Source organism: Ambystoma mexicanum, chromosome 3q, assembly GCF_040938575.1.
Source record: "Ambystoma mexicanum isolate Mex_15411 chromosome 3q, UKY_AmexF1_1, whole genome shotgun sequence".
Classification (NCBI taxonomy): domain Eukaryota; kingdom Metazoa; phylum Chordata; class Amphibia; order Caudata; family Ambystomatidae; genus Ambystoma; species Ambystoma mexicanum.
The window spans coordinates 1,184,858,050-1,184,874,771 of record NC_090926.1 but is presented as its reverse complement, the minus strand read 5'-3'; the positions used below and the strand labels follow the sequence as shown (position 1 = coordinate 1,184,874,771).

Genomic DNA, 16,722 nt, shown 5'->3' with positions numbered 1-16,722 from the left:
GAAAGTGTTTCCAGGGCCTGCCGAAAGACACGCAGCCACTAAAGCACATCCTGGCCAGAGACAAATTAACTCCACTAAACAGGGGTGTTGCTCGGTACTGGAAAAGATGGGGGGCTACGCGAATGTCGGGACTCGGGGCTAGCTAGCCTTTTGTTTGTAACCCCTGAGCTTCTAGCCAAGGCTACAACCAAAAGACACGGGGCTATAGCCCCACCTTAGCCCCTCCCTAGCGACGCCTCTGCCACTAAGAGTTCTGTTGGGTGATATAAACTTATTGCATCTAAAGTGAAATAAAACCCGAAAGCTGGCATTGCATGTGCGATGTCAAAAAGAAAAAAACAGCAATCTAAAAACATCCACAAAGGTTACGTGTTTGTTGTGATGTTCATTTTTTTTAAATTTCAGTTTTCTTTCCTTATTATGTACACATTATAATTGTGCCAGCTGTACCCTGCGTAACATCCAGATGTTGTGCGCGTGCATACGCTCTCTCTCTTTCTCTCTCTCCCTTCCTCTCTCCCTCTCTCTGCCTCTCTCTCTCTCTCTCTCAGGGCCAATTCATTGAGCTTTTAGCACTGGTGCAAAGTGGCTTTGCACTAACATCAAACACCCTGATTCACAGGGCAGTGCACCCAGAATCAGGGTGTGTGTTGGCAGTGCAACGTCACTTTGCACTGCACTAAAAATTCAATGAATAAGGTCCTCTATCTCAATGAGACTCCTGATGTCACGTGCATAGTTTGTAGAGCCACCCCAGCCCAAAACACTGATATCCTGAAGTTGGAGTTAGGGGTTTTCTATGGTTAAAGCTAATATGACCACATTGACAGAGGCAGTGTCTGAGCAGGAAACTAATCTGCTATTCAGAGACCTATTCTGTCATCACTTCTATACTGCAAGAATGTCACTATAACACCAAGAGTGCATCACCCATAAGGCGGATTGTGAGGAGGATACAGGTGTGCTCGGGGTGTCGCTGGGGTTCTGACAGACCTTTATCTTGTAAGGGGCCAGACGAGCAGGCTGCAGGGTCCTGTCATGGGTGGGGAGATTCACATTTAAGTGATGGGGCAATGGGAGTCCAAGTAATCAGCAGGGACGCGTGTCTTATTGCAGAGTTTTCTGGCATTCCAAACCCCAAGCGTGAGTTCAGACGTGCACGACATGTGGCCAGGGATGGACTGGGAACCAATAGCGGCCCGGGACATAATGTTAAAAGTAGCCTCATATTCCACAGTTTGAGCAAGCCCAACCCTTTCCCTGTGGGGAAATTTGGAAATACCACACAAAAGAGGCCTGTGGTGTAGAGGCCTACCGGGAAATCTTCAGAGTTCCCCATAGGCCATGCCACACCTAGCATGTGGCTGCATGTGGCTGCATACCCCCCAAAGCTATGGAGACCCGTGCTGCAAGATCATCAGGCTACACATGCTTCAAAATGGAAGGAGGACAGTGGTCTCATGACTTCTGGGCTCGTTTTTGGTTGTGTGGATGTGGGAAAAAAACAGAAAAGATGTAATTCTAGGTTTCTACACATGTCTGTATTCTGATTTCTAGTGGCCTGCAAAGCCTGCACGGCACCACCGCCTCTGGATCCACTTACGGCTTTACGTGCCGCCGCAAACCGCTCCGTCCAGACACAGCCATCATTGCTGTCATTTCCTATTGTCCATTTCCTGTTGTCATGACCTATTTCCTGTTTCATAATGAACACGGCACAGTTTGTTGATTATAAATGCAGAAATGGCAGCCGCGTTGTTTGGTGTGGTGGCCGCCATTGCTGGTCCTGGCTGAGTGTGGCTCTTCCAGTCTTCACCTTGTACTGGCGGTGAAGGCTTGAGAGTCCAGGCACATCTCGTGCAGTTCACACCACACACACAGTGAATCCTTGGCTGTGCGCTGAAATGGATCACAATTGCGGTTGTGCAGTGAAATCCTGTGGATGTGCTATACAACCCTGGCCCATCAGACTGAACCCGCAGATGTCTAGGATTGCACACCTTTCCCTGGACCCCAACTGACTAAAGCCACTTTACTTCATTTATGTGGCTTTTCTTTATGGTGACAAGCTCTCCGTGCCCCTCTTCTACATAACCCGCCTCTTAAACGAATATCTGTACTACAAGGTTAAGAAAAAGAATAAAAACAATGCATAAATAAATAAATAACTACATACATAATACAAAAACATATATAAATGAAATAACATACACTGTCATTCAATACTAAGATTGCAACAAGCAATAGACTTAATAAGAAGCATATGATCATAAGAAGTATTCATTTTGGACAGCAAACTAAGCAGTGAACAAACTGCATGACATTGTATGCTATTTAGCCCAGCCTAGAGAAAGACCAAGCATTGGTCGAAACAAGTGTCGGCTGAATGGGCAAGTGGAAACTGGCACTTTGAATGAGAATTAAACATTGAATAAACCAGTCATTCGAAAATTAAATAACTGAGACGTGCTTTATGAACTGGTCAATGGGTTTATGACTGATCCAATTTATCAGGACATGTGCCAACCACAGGTGCCTGCCCAATATCATTGTTATTTCTGAGGTATGGGTATACCTCAGAAAGGCACTGGCTAAGATCACCGGTCCATAGCGAGATGCACAGACTTGATTAAGCACAGCCAATCCAAGCTCTCCTCTACATTTAGGTTGTTAAAATAAATTATAACCTACCATGCACCGTCCCCCAAATCATGCAGCAAAAAAGTACAGTGTAACAGTCGCAGTGAGTTGTACGGGTACCAATATCTATTCATGCGGGTGTGTAGGTCTCGGGAGGATAGCTCAGGGGCAATGTGCTTGCCTGGGAAGCAAGACGACACGGACCAACACAGGTTTGATCCCCGGGTCCGCGCTTAGAAATGTAGCACGTTATAAATAACCAATTACAATTACACTCAGTTATATCATGCCACTATAGTAATACGAATGAACACTGCCAGGGCTCAAGTCGAGTTTTCACGCGGGTGGACTCACCACTACTTTTTTCAGATGTCCCCCCAGTTTTTTCAGAGGGCACCTTGATATGCTGATTTCTGCTGACACCATTTTCAATTGGTATGTTAATGAGTTGGGACTTAACCCCTGACTGCTGCAAACAATTACACCTGAGTGTGTTGACTATTTTTACTTCAAAGTAGGGCAGTGAAAGAGCTGTCAACCTGCCACATGTTCTTTTGCACTGGTTGCAACAGTTGATATCTGTAGGAATGATACTTGTGTTTCTTCTCTGAACAGGTGCAGAATATCTCACAATCCATGGGAGTGCTGGACCTCCGAACCTACCGGGACCTGCAGTACGTGCGGAACACAGAATCGCTCATGAAAGTCTTGGATTCCAAGCTCAAGGTGGCCACGGAGAGCCAGAAGGCACTCAACACCAAAGGCTTTCAGGTAGGGGTTCTCAAGGGGCGCCGGGCCCATTAGACCACTGTGGGTGGAGTTTGCCCTTGGGTTTATGGGTGGAACTAGCGGGCAAAGTGATACGGTTGCGAGAGTGCAGTCATCATGAAAGTTTCAGAATGGAGGTCCTAGGAGCTTGGAACTCTGATCTTGGTCAAAGTCTACAATCGTGCCTTTTACAGTTCATTAGACTGGAGTGAAAGGACTACGTGTCTGGTCCCAAAGCTAACTGAAATGTTGTTTAGAGTTCTGTGTTAATTGTCTAAGCATTGTCTCTTGTATTGCTCTTACCAACAAATATGAAGGCAGTGTAAATCGCATCAGTGTTTACAGGCCAGAGACACGTCCATTGTGTATAACTGGGGTGGGACCAAGCCTGTTTTGCATATGGTCTTTCCCCTCTTGTAATGTCTTGGCAGGTGAAGCAAGATAGTCTAGAGGGTTGCCGAGCGATGCATGAGGTGAAGATTAATTTGAAACGTTCCAGCCATCACCTCTTTTGTTTTGCATTATGTATAGTTCGGGTCTATGGCTCAGTAGAGTAATTCATCCACTACAAGGGCATGTGTTTGACCTCATAGTCACATGTTCGAATCCCATCAGGTCCACTCATTGCTTTATCCATCAGAGGTCAATGAAATGAGTACCATTGAGTTGGGTAACAATACACATCTGTTATCTGTCAATAGCAGCAAGATAGCCCTCTGGGAGTGAACACAACCTCGGCAAATACACCTGTTATGTAATTAGAAACATTATGGGAACAGAGATTAAAAACCAATTAAAACCTTACTATATACGCTGGGTCATAGTGAATAATTTAATAGTAAATTAACACTTTTTTTTTAAAACAAAAAAAGCATTTATTAAAGCCAGAATATCTTAAATTGAGGTACATGGGTTTATGGGAAGGTTGTATCGTTGCAACCCCTGACACTCCCCCTGGAAGTACTGTAGAAAAGGGGGCTCATATAGGGTCTTTAGATGGGAGAATACGTAAGGTCTCCCCACTATGCATTTCTCAGCCTTGGGAATTAAGGAGTGTGCATGGCCTTCCCCCATTGTGTATTTCTAATGTTTAGAGGGGAGTGGGGCTAAAGGTTTGGTTTATTGAGTCATCCCATTGTGTATTTACTTTGCTCTGCGGGTTTAAGGGGGGATTTCTGAAAAGGGGATACAGTGGGACTTACCCACTATGTATTGCTGGGTCATGGGGAAGTTTAGGGTTCAGTTAGAAGAGGGGTACGGGCATTTCAGCAACCGTTTAGTGCTGATATATAGAACTATTCTGGATTGGTTAGGGGATTGGCACTACTATTTCTGGGAAATGGGTTGTTTAAGCATTATTGGACTATGGATAAAGGGAACTCTGTCATCATGCATTATTGGGTTATTATGGACTGAGGGGGTGGGAGGTAGAGGGGCCAGGGCATATCCCTTGCATTATGTCCTATACTAAGCTGCGGTGGTTTCTGGGGTGGTTAGAAAAAAATGCATTGGTGTTTCCACCATAAAACAGTACTGCCATATAGGACTCTGTTCTGAGTACTCTTCTGTCTTAAGCTACAGCATATTTGCTTTTTTGTTCCTCAGCAAGGAATTGGCCAAAGGTCCTTCTCCTCTCCAGCAAAAATTCAACTTTCCTGGTCCACATTCTCATTCGTGCTCTCCCTCTGCCGGCCTTCCGTGAGCCAGCGTCTCTTGTCTTTTGATGTGTATTGCTTTCTGTTTCTATCTGCAGGGTTTTTCGGTAGGCATTTTTCTTTTAACTAATATGGTTGTGAGGTGAAATGTTTTTGAGCTTGGAGAGAACATCCTTAACTGCCAGGCTATTATGCAAGGTTATGCAAAAAGGACGGGCATACTCGTCCTTGGCACTTAAGGCTGTGGTATCTTCCTGAATTGCTACTTTTTGGGCTTGTGGTTGTAAAGGTAATACTTTTTCCCCCTGGCACTTTCCTCCTGCCCACAGCTTCTGCACTTCCCTTTTCAGAGGATAACTGCAATTTTTGGTGATACTGTTTCATGAAACCCTTCTCGTTTGCTGATGGACTTTTCTGACTCCCCTATGGCCCAGGATCTCGTTCTCTCAGTGGTTCTTTTTCTCCACCTTCTCTTTGGAAGAGTGTCACCAACATAAATCGCACACACAAGCGGGTATGCTATTCTCTCTGGTCGCATCTTATTTATTTATTTATCTGCATTTATTTGCATCTTGTGCTCTGAAGATCTAGAATTCCTGTGCATTTATATCTAATGCCAAAATTGGTTTCAGTCAGCCTTGGCTGGCCTCCCTGTGTAAGCCAATCATAGTTGGCATAGAGGGTACCCCTTCCTAACGTGAACCCACTCGGCTTTTTGGTCACATGCCCAAGGATTTTCCATGCTACAAATGTGTGAAGCAACCAATTGAGAGTCATCTCTTGCAAGGCACATTTGATGATAATTTATTTGTTTTTGTTTGTTTGTAAGCCAGTTGAGTCTGCTTGTTTATGATTACAGCGCTTCTGGGGATAGCTGTGGCTTTTTGGTGGCTGATCGATGGGCAATGTCTTGCTTAACGATGCCCTCCCTGAGTAATGAAGGATTAGGAGGAGGAAACAATGCCCTGATTGCATATGCTGCACTTTGTTGTTTCCAAGAGTTCAGGGGTCTGTAACCTTTGACCCTCCAGGTGTTTTGGACGGCAATTCCCATTTGACTTTAGGCTTATAGTCCAGAGCATCTGGAGAGCTGCATGTTGCAGACACCTGCAATAGTTTGTCTGTCTCTTCAACCCAGCTGGAAATGCACCAATCCACAAGTTCAGTGGCTTGGGACTAAATTGTCAAGAAAAAAAACACAAGAGTGCAACATATTTTGAATTTGCCAACAGCATTTGTGCATTCACAATATGGGATCCATAATTTCTTATGTAATCTGGTCTTCGGTGTAGGGTGACCAGACTTCCCGGTTTTTCCGGGAATGTCCCATTATTTTCACTTTGTAACTCAGCGTCCTGAGTTTTTTTTTAAACAGCGTCCCAGTATTTGCCTGGAACCGATACACAAATCTTGGAATCGGGGCCGGCTCAGCTCACTCTGATTACTTTTTACACCCAATTTCCTCCCACTTCCTCCCTAGCCTCTTTCCTCCAACGAGAGTGCTATGCCTGCAACACACCCCCATAGTTTGCTTCGGAACAGGCCACCAACATAGAGATAGGACTGTCGTTTCAGTGGAGTCCTATTTGTGTTTTAGTCCATCTTTTATATTTGTCTGCTAAAACTGTTGTCTTACTTCTGTGTCTATCAGACATCTTGTTTTTTTATTTTTTTTTATTTTGGAAATCTGGTCACCCAAATCTGGTGTTACAAATTGGGAAGAAATATCCTTTTGTATAATAACTCTGAGAGATAGACTTCAGAGGAGCCACCTTCTGGCTCTCATTGGCCTGGCCAAAGTCACGGTCCTAGCTCGATTTCATGGACATTTCTACACTATGGATCACAAATAGAATTGTCGCATGGTCCTCACAGAATATCTGTTAATGTCACACAGTGCGGTGGATGCTGGGAGTAAAACCCGTGATATGCAGGAAATACGCAGAACGCTGCAGCCGGAGTTCATCCCGCAGAGCAAACAATATCCTAGCGGAAATGTTTAAAGTGCCAGGCTGTTATGCAAGTCTATGCAAAAAGGACAAACGCTGCGCTTAGCTACTGTGCTGTGCAGAACGTCTCTCTCATGAAGTACTTGTTAATATTGGTGAAATGCAGACATCTGTCCAAGTGCTGACCGGTGTTCAGAGGCCACAGATGCAGCTTCTTAAGGAAGTTCATTACAGGGTTTTGTTAAATGCACCGTCTGCATGCAGCTGTTCAAATGCTTACAAGTTGTATTCTTATATGCTTCACCTATAGGAAGCCTGCCCAACTGCTGAAAGAATTAAATGCAAAGTTTGCATATATACAACAACTGCAGGAAGTCGTTCAAGTGTTGAGAGAGCTCATTACTGAGTGTTCTTATATTTAAGAAACACATGCAGAGGGATATCCAAATGCTAAAAGAGCTAATCGAAGAAGGTGCTTACATGCACCTGGAGGGAGCTGTTGAAGCACTGAACGGGCTCATTTTGTGATTCAACACCTGCAGGAAGCTGTCCGAGAAGTGAACCCATTCATTGCAGAGAGATCTGAGATGCCAAACCGGCAGGGTTCAGTCCAAGTGCTGACGGAGCTCACTGAACGATGGCCCCTGAGTGGGACACCTGCTGGAAATCGTCCAAGTGCTAAACAGTACGTTGCATAGGGCTCTTATATGCAACACCTCCAGGGAGATGTCCAAGTGCTGATCACGCACCTTCTTAGTGGCTGCACATGTAGCCGGTGTGTTCAAGTGCTAAAAGAGCTCACCACAGACAGATTCTAGATGCAACACCTGCAAGAAACGTTCCAAGTGTTGAAACATCTAACGCTCTTGGATGCAACAACTTTAGGGAGGTATCCAAGTTCTGAAAGAGCTCACTGCAAAGAGCTCTTGAATCCAACACCTGCAGGAAGCTGTACAAGTGCTGAAATAGCTCACTGCAAGGGGCTCTTGGGTGCAACAGCTGCAAGAAACTGTCCAAGTGCACTTAGATCTCACTGCAAAATGCTCTTAGATGCAACAACTGTAGGCAGCTATCCAAGTGCTGAACTAGGTCACTGCATAGTGCACTTGGCTGCAACCTCTTCAAGTGCTGACAGAGTTCACTGCAGACAGCTCCTCGATGCAACACATGCAGGAAGTTGTACAAGTGCTGAAAGAGCTCACTGCAGAGAGCTCCTAGATGCAACACCTGCAAGGATCTGTCCAAGGGCTGAAAAAGCTCATTTTTAAAGGCTGCACCTGTAGGCAGCGTGTTCAAGTTCTGAAACAGCTCACTGCAGACAGCTCCTAGATGCGCTACCATGAAGAAGCTCTCCAAGTGCTGAAAGAGCTCACTGCAGAGTGCTCTTAGATGCAACACGCGTAGGGATCTATCCAAATTCTGAAACACCTCAGTGCAGAGTTCATAGTGGCCACACAGACCGGGAACTGTCCATGTTAGGTAAAGATGAAGAGAACTGTGTTAGTAGAGTGAGCAGAGCATTGAAGCTTGCTTATTTTTTTTCAAAGTTAACTATGAACTGTGTTTGTAAGTGCCCAGTCAGGGCCAGACACACCACAGTCAACCCCATAGCTTCTCTACCAGTTGCCAATGGAGGGAAATCATGGTGGCAGGAACTGCTCTTAACAACCTAGGAATAACAACAGTCAAGCTGGCGCTTGTGTAGTTGTTGCAGCAGGTAAACTAGTCTTAGGTTAAACTTAGGTGCTGTTCACAAAATCCGGCTGGGCAGGACAAGCAATACTGTGCCTTGCGGCCTAGCTCATGAGTTAAGCACCGGCCTCACAGAAGGGTCAAGCCTGCACTTTGGAAGTTCAAATCCCAGAAGAGTTGACGCGGCACTTACTCCTTCTGAGGGTGATAAATCGAGTACCATTACCTTAGATAATAATAGTGCCTATTATTTCAGGTGTTAAGCATGAGCAATCTGGCATGAAGTGCTATGTACAATTTTGATTGTATTTGTGCTAATCTCTGGCGCCATTAACTGATAAGGAACATGTTTATGGTAGTGTGTTTCTTTAGTGCACTGCTAAAGTGATTCAGACGCCATGTTCCACAAAGGGAACTAAAAACGCTTGTCACGGCTTTAATTAAGTGCTGCATTGTCAGCTGTCATTCTGCTCTGCCTTTTGCTTGCTCAAGCAGCAGGCATTGTGACATCACAGTTGAAGCGTAATAACTGATTAAAGAGCAGTAGTGAGGTCATTTCCTTTTTACAAGTCAGTAGTGATGTCACAAGTAACTTGTAATAGAAACCCTATTCATATGCTTGTATAGAGGTATTGCGGGCACCCATGTTTTGTTTACCCCCTGCTTTATGTTATACGGATTTTGCCAGACACCAAGGTGTTCTGATACCACCACATAGAGGAATGAGGCCGAAGGCCGAGTTCTTTTATAAGGCCCCAGAAGTCCAAACATCAGTTCTTGAATAGGATAGGTAAGTGGTATAGAGATGAGTTGGCATCCTCTACAAAGGATTACATCAATTATTGCGCATTGACACGAGTGCAGAGTGAACACCAGCTCCTTGCATCACGGCTGGGAGAGGTAAGTGGCCTCCAGATGAGCTGGTATTCATCTTCTGGGAAGGATTGCATCCCTTATAGGGAAGTACCAGGAGAGCGTGTGGACCCATGAGGGGCTCTGCATCACATCTTGGCAGGTAGAGGTAAGTGTCATAGATATGAGTTAACATCCAACAACGAGTGATGACGTCGAATGCTGCCAACAAGTTAAAGCACGCCAGTGTGCTGATGCTGCACAGGTCATCTTTTTTATGCAAATTATGCAATTATCCAAATCAATGGGAACTTTGGGCCATCTACTGACTGTATACTGGGAATGGAAAGGCGGGTGTATATCGCTATCACGGGAGAGCGACACCTATCTTGTGATACTTAAATTGAAACACAAATTGTGCGTGACTAGTGCAGAACAACGTGACGACCTTATATGCTAAAAGCTTAGCAGTCCCTCATCACTTGAAGACGGGTGAAGCCCGCTTATTATGCCGCATTCCTGAAATGTGTGGTTATGAAACAGTACCTCTTGTTGAAATTTAGTATATATCAGGCACGTGCTACAGATGGCGCATGTGATGGTATCCCACGCCTTCAGCGCGTATGTCGCCTATGTGGTTCTGGCGACATAGAAACCCTTGGACATCTGCTCATCACATGCGAGAGCTTATGCCAAATCCGAAAAAGCTATTTGAAAGCCTTTAGCAACGATTGATCCGTCTTCGCTTTGGCTTGATGTTTCAGATGGTTTTAACTCAAATCTAATATTTTATATGGTGATCTTTTATCTGAAATGTGTCGACATTTTTAAGATTTTGCAATGCTGATTTTCTATGCAATCTCCTTTCAACAGCAATTCAATAATGAATTCAGTTAAAGCTATGATTGCCCAGGAGGCTTTTACTGTAAATGCTGCTGTTGTTTTCATGTTGTGTTAATGTAATATGTTTTGTCCTATGTTTTATCATTTCTGTATTTTTTATTGTTTTCTCACTGTTATGTATATACAACGCCACTTATCTCTACGTATGCAAACAAACAAACAATCAAATAAATAAATAAATAAATAAATAAATAAATAAATAAATAAATAAATAAATAAATAGTATCAATGTTATGACCAATTCAGTCCCTCGGTGTCTGAACCCGGCAAGGCATGGTCTAAACCATTATGGACCGTAACAGGTTCTACGGCATTTGAGTCCCTGCACTGTCCATTAACTTTTCCAGAATTGGTAGCTGTTTTTGTTGGTATGAAATTAGCTAATTCAGCACCTGGCACTAATATTTTATATAACAATGGGAGACTGGTACAAGATGAAGTGACTTCGAGACTATGCCTACATGCAACGAGAGCCATTGGCACTTGCACAAAGTTCATTGGCAGTAATGGGTGGTATGCTAGCAGTTCAGACGATGTCGGACTGCAGATATATCAACAGCATTGTTGCACGAGAGGTCAAACCAAAAGGGAAATCTGCTAATTGATCCTAACTAAACACGTGTGCACCAAAATAGAATAGGTGTAGACAGAAAAACAGCACCATAAGGAGTAAATACCTAGGAACTCATTATAGGTTTGCCAGTATCCTGGCGGTAAATCCACCAGGATACCGGCAAACAGCAATACTGTTACCACCACTTGGTCTGGCAGAATTACTGCAAGATTACAAGTGGGGGTAAGGGTGGTAAATCCCCATTACATGGATACCCATTGAACTACATGGGGGGACTGGTAACACCGGTGCTGGTAATACTGGCAATGTTTGCCGGTAGAGTGTCAGAATTACCTCCAGCTCTTCCACTCCATCGGCAAACTTGTAGTTGGCCAGTGTGGTAACGTGGCAGTAAGAGTGAATACCAGCATGTTATTACCGCACCAGCCACTTATAATGAAGCCCATAGTCTTTTATGGTTCAACATCTTTAAACATTTTTCAAGTTGCGGCCAAAGGTATGATTTTGAGATGCAAGGAGTGGTTTATAGTGACATTTTCGTCAGTGAAAGCTTCTACATACCAAAGTTTCGACAACAAAGCCTCGAAAAAAAACTTTCGAATGCATTTTTTACATTTTTTTTTTAATGGGGGTCTCAACGAAACTAAACTAAACTAAACCCTTTAACGTAAAAGATTTTTTTTTTTTTAAACTTTTTATTCGAAAGTTTGGTGTGTAGAAACTTTTTTTTTTTTTTCTAAAGTTTGACCGGATACCGCAAGGAGTGGTTCTGTAATCAGCTAACAAATAATAGCAATGTTACCATGATCGATAGTGCTTTCTTCCATCAGTGAACAGCAGGTTTTGATATTTCCAAGGGTGGTGCAAAATCTTATAAAAGTATTCTTTTGACTTCATGGGCAATAGCCAACATCTGCAGGGTCTGATAGACATAAATTCAATAGTGGTGCAGAGTAGGAGGGACCAATGAGAAAGGACGTCTGAGCCATACCCATGGAGGTAAATGTCTATCGGTAGCTCTGGTCAAGCCTGAGCACTGTGTAACCTTTGCGGAAGTAGCACTATTAACCCCCTAAAAAAATGTAGCGTGTGAAGGTCGCGGCAGAGCTGGAGACTAAGGCCCTCAGCATGAATATGGCATTAACGTAAAAATAGTTGAAATACTGCAACTTTTATCATCCGCCTGATTACAAGTCATGAGGTATTTACCCTATTCTGTATTACAGCAGAATATTGCATGTCACAAATGATAAGAATTCTAGTAGGGAAATACGTGTGTGTCACATATGTAAACCTTTCCAACCTTTGCCCAAAATACTGAGCCATCTGTGCATAATATTATTCATATACACGGTAACATTTCCAGGACCTAAAACATCTATCGTTCCTCGGTTGATAGTTCCGCGTGGATGCAGTTTGATTGTACTTGAATACTCCGTTTAAGTCAACTATATTCTCCTGGACGGCCATTTCTATTTTATCTACACATACATTTCGCACTATCTTTGGAGCTATTGACCTGTTGCTGAATATTTAAAAGGGATTCTTCCCCTTTGACCAAGATTGGACCGTGATAAGTTAGAATATTAGAATATTTATGCTCCTGATGAAGGAATACGTTCCCGAAACACGTCGAGCAGACTTCAAAGAATTGAAAGTGTTTTTTTTAAAGATTACTCATGAATTATTGTAACCTATTGATTACTTTAAAAAAAATGGATCACTTGTTGAATTGTATCCATATCTGCTTGAATTATCAAATACTTGACTTTTGCTAAATGGTTGGCAATATAGGCCTGTGATAGTGTGCGGGGGACAGGAGTATCCTTGACTTTTGGATACTATTTTTGCATTATCATAATATGAACCACTACAGTACAGACTATATTTCAGTCCTCCAAGCTGGGATGGGAATAGATTTGTTTAAACATCTATATCATGACATGAGTCATTCGGACATTACTGCTAGGGGTATTTTCCTCCTTTTTCTAATGAGTGTACTGTCATATCATGACATGGCGCAATGCCTGTTGGAATGCCGTTGAATTCCTAATGATTGCCTAAATATGGCCTGTTGTGCTGCTGCAAACAGGGTATAGGTGGAATTGCTAGGTGCTGTCATCCATGTCCACGTTCACTGTCTATGGATGGCCCACACCCCACCCCACATCCTTCCATTTTCCCCTTTTGTTAGGACAAAATAATGAAATGCTTGACCAAGTTTCGAACTTGCATTCAACAAATGTTGGGTGAACGTGCGTGCACGGTAGCGATCTAAGCAAACTCACTGCATGATCCAGAGATAGACACAAAAAACTTCAGTACACCTGGACTTCCATCCATGACATCCCATTATGTTGTGAATAAATATTAACCCTCCAAAAGAGCCTGGACCATTGAAGGGGTGGCTTTTTCCAACAGATTGAAAACTGGTGTCAAGTTGAGATCATATCTGGCTGAAGGTTAGGCCCCTAATACCTTAAAGGCAAAGTAAATATCACTGTACCATTATGGGCCTTCATATTTGCTCATTTGTATTGAAAGATAAAGGAGATAGGACATGCTCTATGCTGGGCCCACCCCTCTGGAAAGCCATTCCATCAGACATGTGATGCCTTCCTAATATTTTGGAGAGTGAAAAGCACATCTGTCCTTCTAACAATTATGGTAGCCTCTGTCTGTTGGCAGGTTGCCTCATCAGTATGCACTTACAGGCGATTAAACACGCAGAGTTCAAAATTAAAGAAAAATGCCCTTTGAATTCTAAACATAAAATAGAAATCCCAAGACAAATATCTGGGTAAAATTGGGTTGCTTCAGTATTTGCCATCTTATGTCTTATTCTGGATGCTGCTTGTCCAAAGCCATCAAAACATATTAGAGACAGAGAGGTTGACACAGTGCCTGCATCAGAAATCCCATTTAACCATGAAAAAATCTGCAAAATATGTAGCGTAAAGGAAATTATGTGGCGGAGAGATCTTAGAAAATTCTTGAACACCTCTAGAGATTTCATGCAATTGCATCAGGAGAGTTAATTCTATTCATAGGGCTTAAACTAGAACAAGGGCTCTTGTTTTCTTGGTAAGATTTATTCCTAAAACATAATGAGGCTATATGCCCCCAAGGTGGTGGGTGCCTAAGTTAAGAACCTGAGTGCAGCGAGCGTCCCTTAATAAGGGTGGCAGGTTGTTACCTAGAGGGCGGGCCGCCACCTTGGGGCATATCACCATTAGCAACCATGTTGTTTGTTGCATGGGAGCTAATGTTTTTCTTTTTTTTTTAATGGAAGGTATTTTCTTTCTGTGAGCGGGGCTAGGAGATGCATTCAGGTAAGTGGGATTGGGGGATGGTGAAAAAAAGCAGGGTGGGGGAAAGATGGCAGGTGGGGGAGTCAGCCATCAGGCTGCTGGGAACATGGGCTACCACTAGCAATGGCAGCCCGCGTTCCGTGCCTCCTTATTGGCTCCCCTGCTAAGGGTGCTAATGAAAATATCAGATTTGTATTTAGTGATTCATGAAGGATTACCCCAGGTACTGTAATATTTGCCCCAGTTAATGATAGTCAGTATATCCACCCGAGAAGGATGGAGGGGTTAGTTGACCCAGCCAGGATTCCTACTTTCTAAGCTCAGGTTTGTGAGGAACGATAGCTCAGGGGCAACACGTTTGTCTTGGAAGCAAGACAATGCAGCGCAACACAGGTTTGAATCCTAATCCCGTGCTAAGAACACTCGCTGCTATTAAGCCTGTTATAAAAGAACAATTATAATAATAAGAGAGCACTTTAATCCATGCGCTTCCCCCTATGTTATGAAACAAAGTGCTGAGAAAGGCGTGCCATGGATTTTTACTGTGAACGTTATGACAAAGCTGGAGAACATGTCTGGACAAAAGCATTACAGGAGTCAGGAAATTGGTAAAACTGGATGGAGCATACCATCTACACAGCTCTCAAAATCTGCTGTATGCATCAGAATGTATAGCTATTTCTGAGATCACTGACACACACTTCTTTGATTAGCCATAATACTCTACATGAGCTGCTCAGAACAAATGATCACCATTAATGATCTGGCCCATTACCAAGCCATTGTGTCTGGGGCTCAAAGGCCATTTGCACCAGACACATTGAAAAGAGCACAGCTTTACAAAAGGAAAGGGGGAGGGATAATTAGGATAACACATTCAATGCTGCCACTATGTGGCAGACCCACGTAATCACCCACAGAACAATTGACCCAATCAGAAGCATTGCTAGGGGGAAGCAGAGGGGGCTATCGCCGAGGGTCATTTGGTTATAGCCCCAGATAGAAGCTCAGGGGCTACAACCAAAAGGCTAGCTAGCCCCGATGCCCGACAGTCCTGACATTAGCGTTGCCCCAGATCTTTTCCAGACCTAAGAACACCCTTGGACCAAATCATTTTGACTTCCATTCTTCTTAGTAGTCTTCTGACTCTGAAAGTGGGGGGACTCATCACAAACGCAATGGGATGTGACGTCGCCAGAAATTAGCATATCAAGGTAAATCAACACAGGGACAAAACCAAGACAGGATATTTTCTCCCAATAGTGTTTTTTTAAACGTTGAAAGGTGTGCATGTTTTAAACTCCAAGAACCACTACAAATGTTTTCCCTAGGACTTGCAGTACCGAAATGGGACATTTCACCTTTAGTTGTTTGTTATTTTTGATTGGTTATATAGTGCAGTGGTGAAATGTCTGGCTCCAAACCTAACGACTGCGGTCAAGGTCTGCTTTAATTCATGAATTCAAAGAGTACATCCAATGTTTCTCTTTTAGCTGGGGGGGACTGAGTCCCCCCTCTGAATAAAGTGGGGGACTCCATCCCCCCCGCATGTACCCTCGACTTGAGCCCTGAATAAGTGCTTTTATGTTTGTCAATTGAGAAAAGGGTTGAAGTTGCTTCTAGTCAAAGGCCATCTCGCAGAGTAAGTAAGGCTGCTGTTTGGCCAATTGCTTTGGCACCTCTCGGACCCAGACAGCATCCACCTTTCTCTCCCTAAACTCTACAAATGGCCGGTAACGTTTATATCTCTTCTCTCCTTATCCCTCTTAATGCGCCCTTAATATTCTAAACTTCGAATTGTATATGGGAAAAATAATGCTTCTGTTTCACATCATAAGTATATATTATAAGTACATTACAAGTCCCTGGGGGTGGTTCTTCTTCTTCTTCTTCTTCTTCTTCTTCTTCTTCTTCTTCTTCTTCTTCTTCTTCTTCTTCTTCTTCTTCTTCTTCTTCTTCTTCTTCTTCTTCTTCTTCTTCCTCTTCTTCCTTTTCTTCTTCTTCTTCTTCTTCTTCTTCTTCTTCTTCTTCCTCTTCCTCTTCCTCTCCTTCTCCTTCTCCTTCTCCTTCTCCTTCTCCTTCTTCTCCTTCTTCTCTTCCTTCTTCTTCTTCTTCTTCTTCTTCTTCTTCTTCTTCTTCTTCTTCTTCTTCTCTTTATTATTATTATCATTATGGTATTTAGTTCCGAGAAGCAACAGAGCGCTTTACATAGGTATACACTAGTACAGATGCATAACAAGCCCTTTCCAGAGGTGACAAAAGAACAGATATTATCACGATTAATTAGGTGGTCACTCTCAACTCAGGGAGTTCCTTCCTTCCCACCCCAAGCAAGGTGGCATGTACCCAAAGTGCTTATACAGATTCAACTTTAGTGA

General features: G+C 43.3%; 1 protein-coding gene across 3 annotated transcripts in view; it reads left to right on the top strand.

Moving 5' to 3' along the window:
* OLFM2 (olfactomedin 2) overlaps window positions 1–16,722 on the top strand; it is a 1,338,492-nt gene that overhangs the window by 1,048,424 nt on the left and 273,346 nt on the right. For all 3 annotated transcript variants that reach the window (XM_069604038.1, XM_069604036.1, XM_069604037.1), the window contains one exon: window positions 3,256–3,411. In XM_069604038.1, the coding sequence (XP_069460139.1) occupies window positions 3,256–3,411 (156 nt within the window). The remainder of the gene's footprint in view (window positions 1–3,255; window positions 3,412–16,722) is intronic.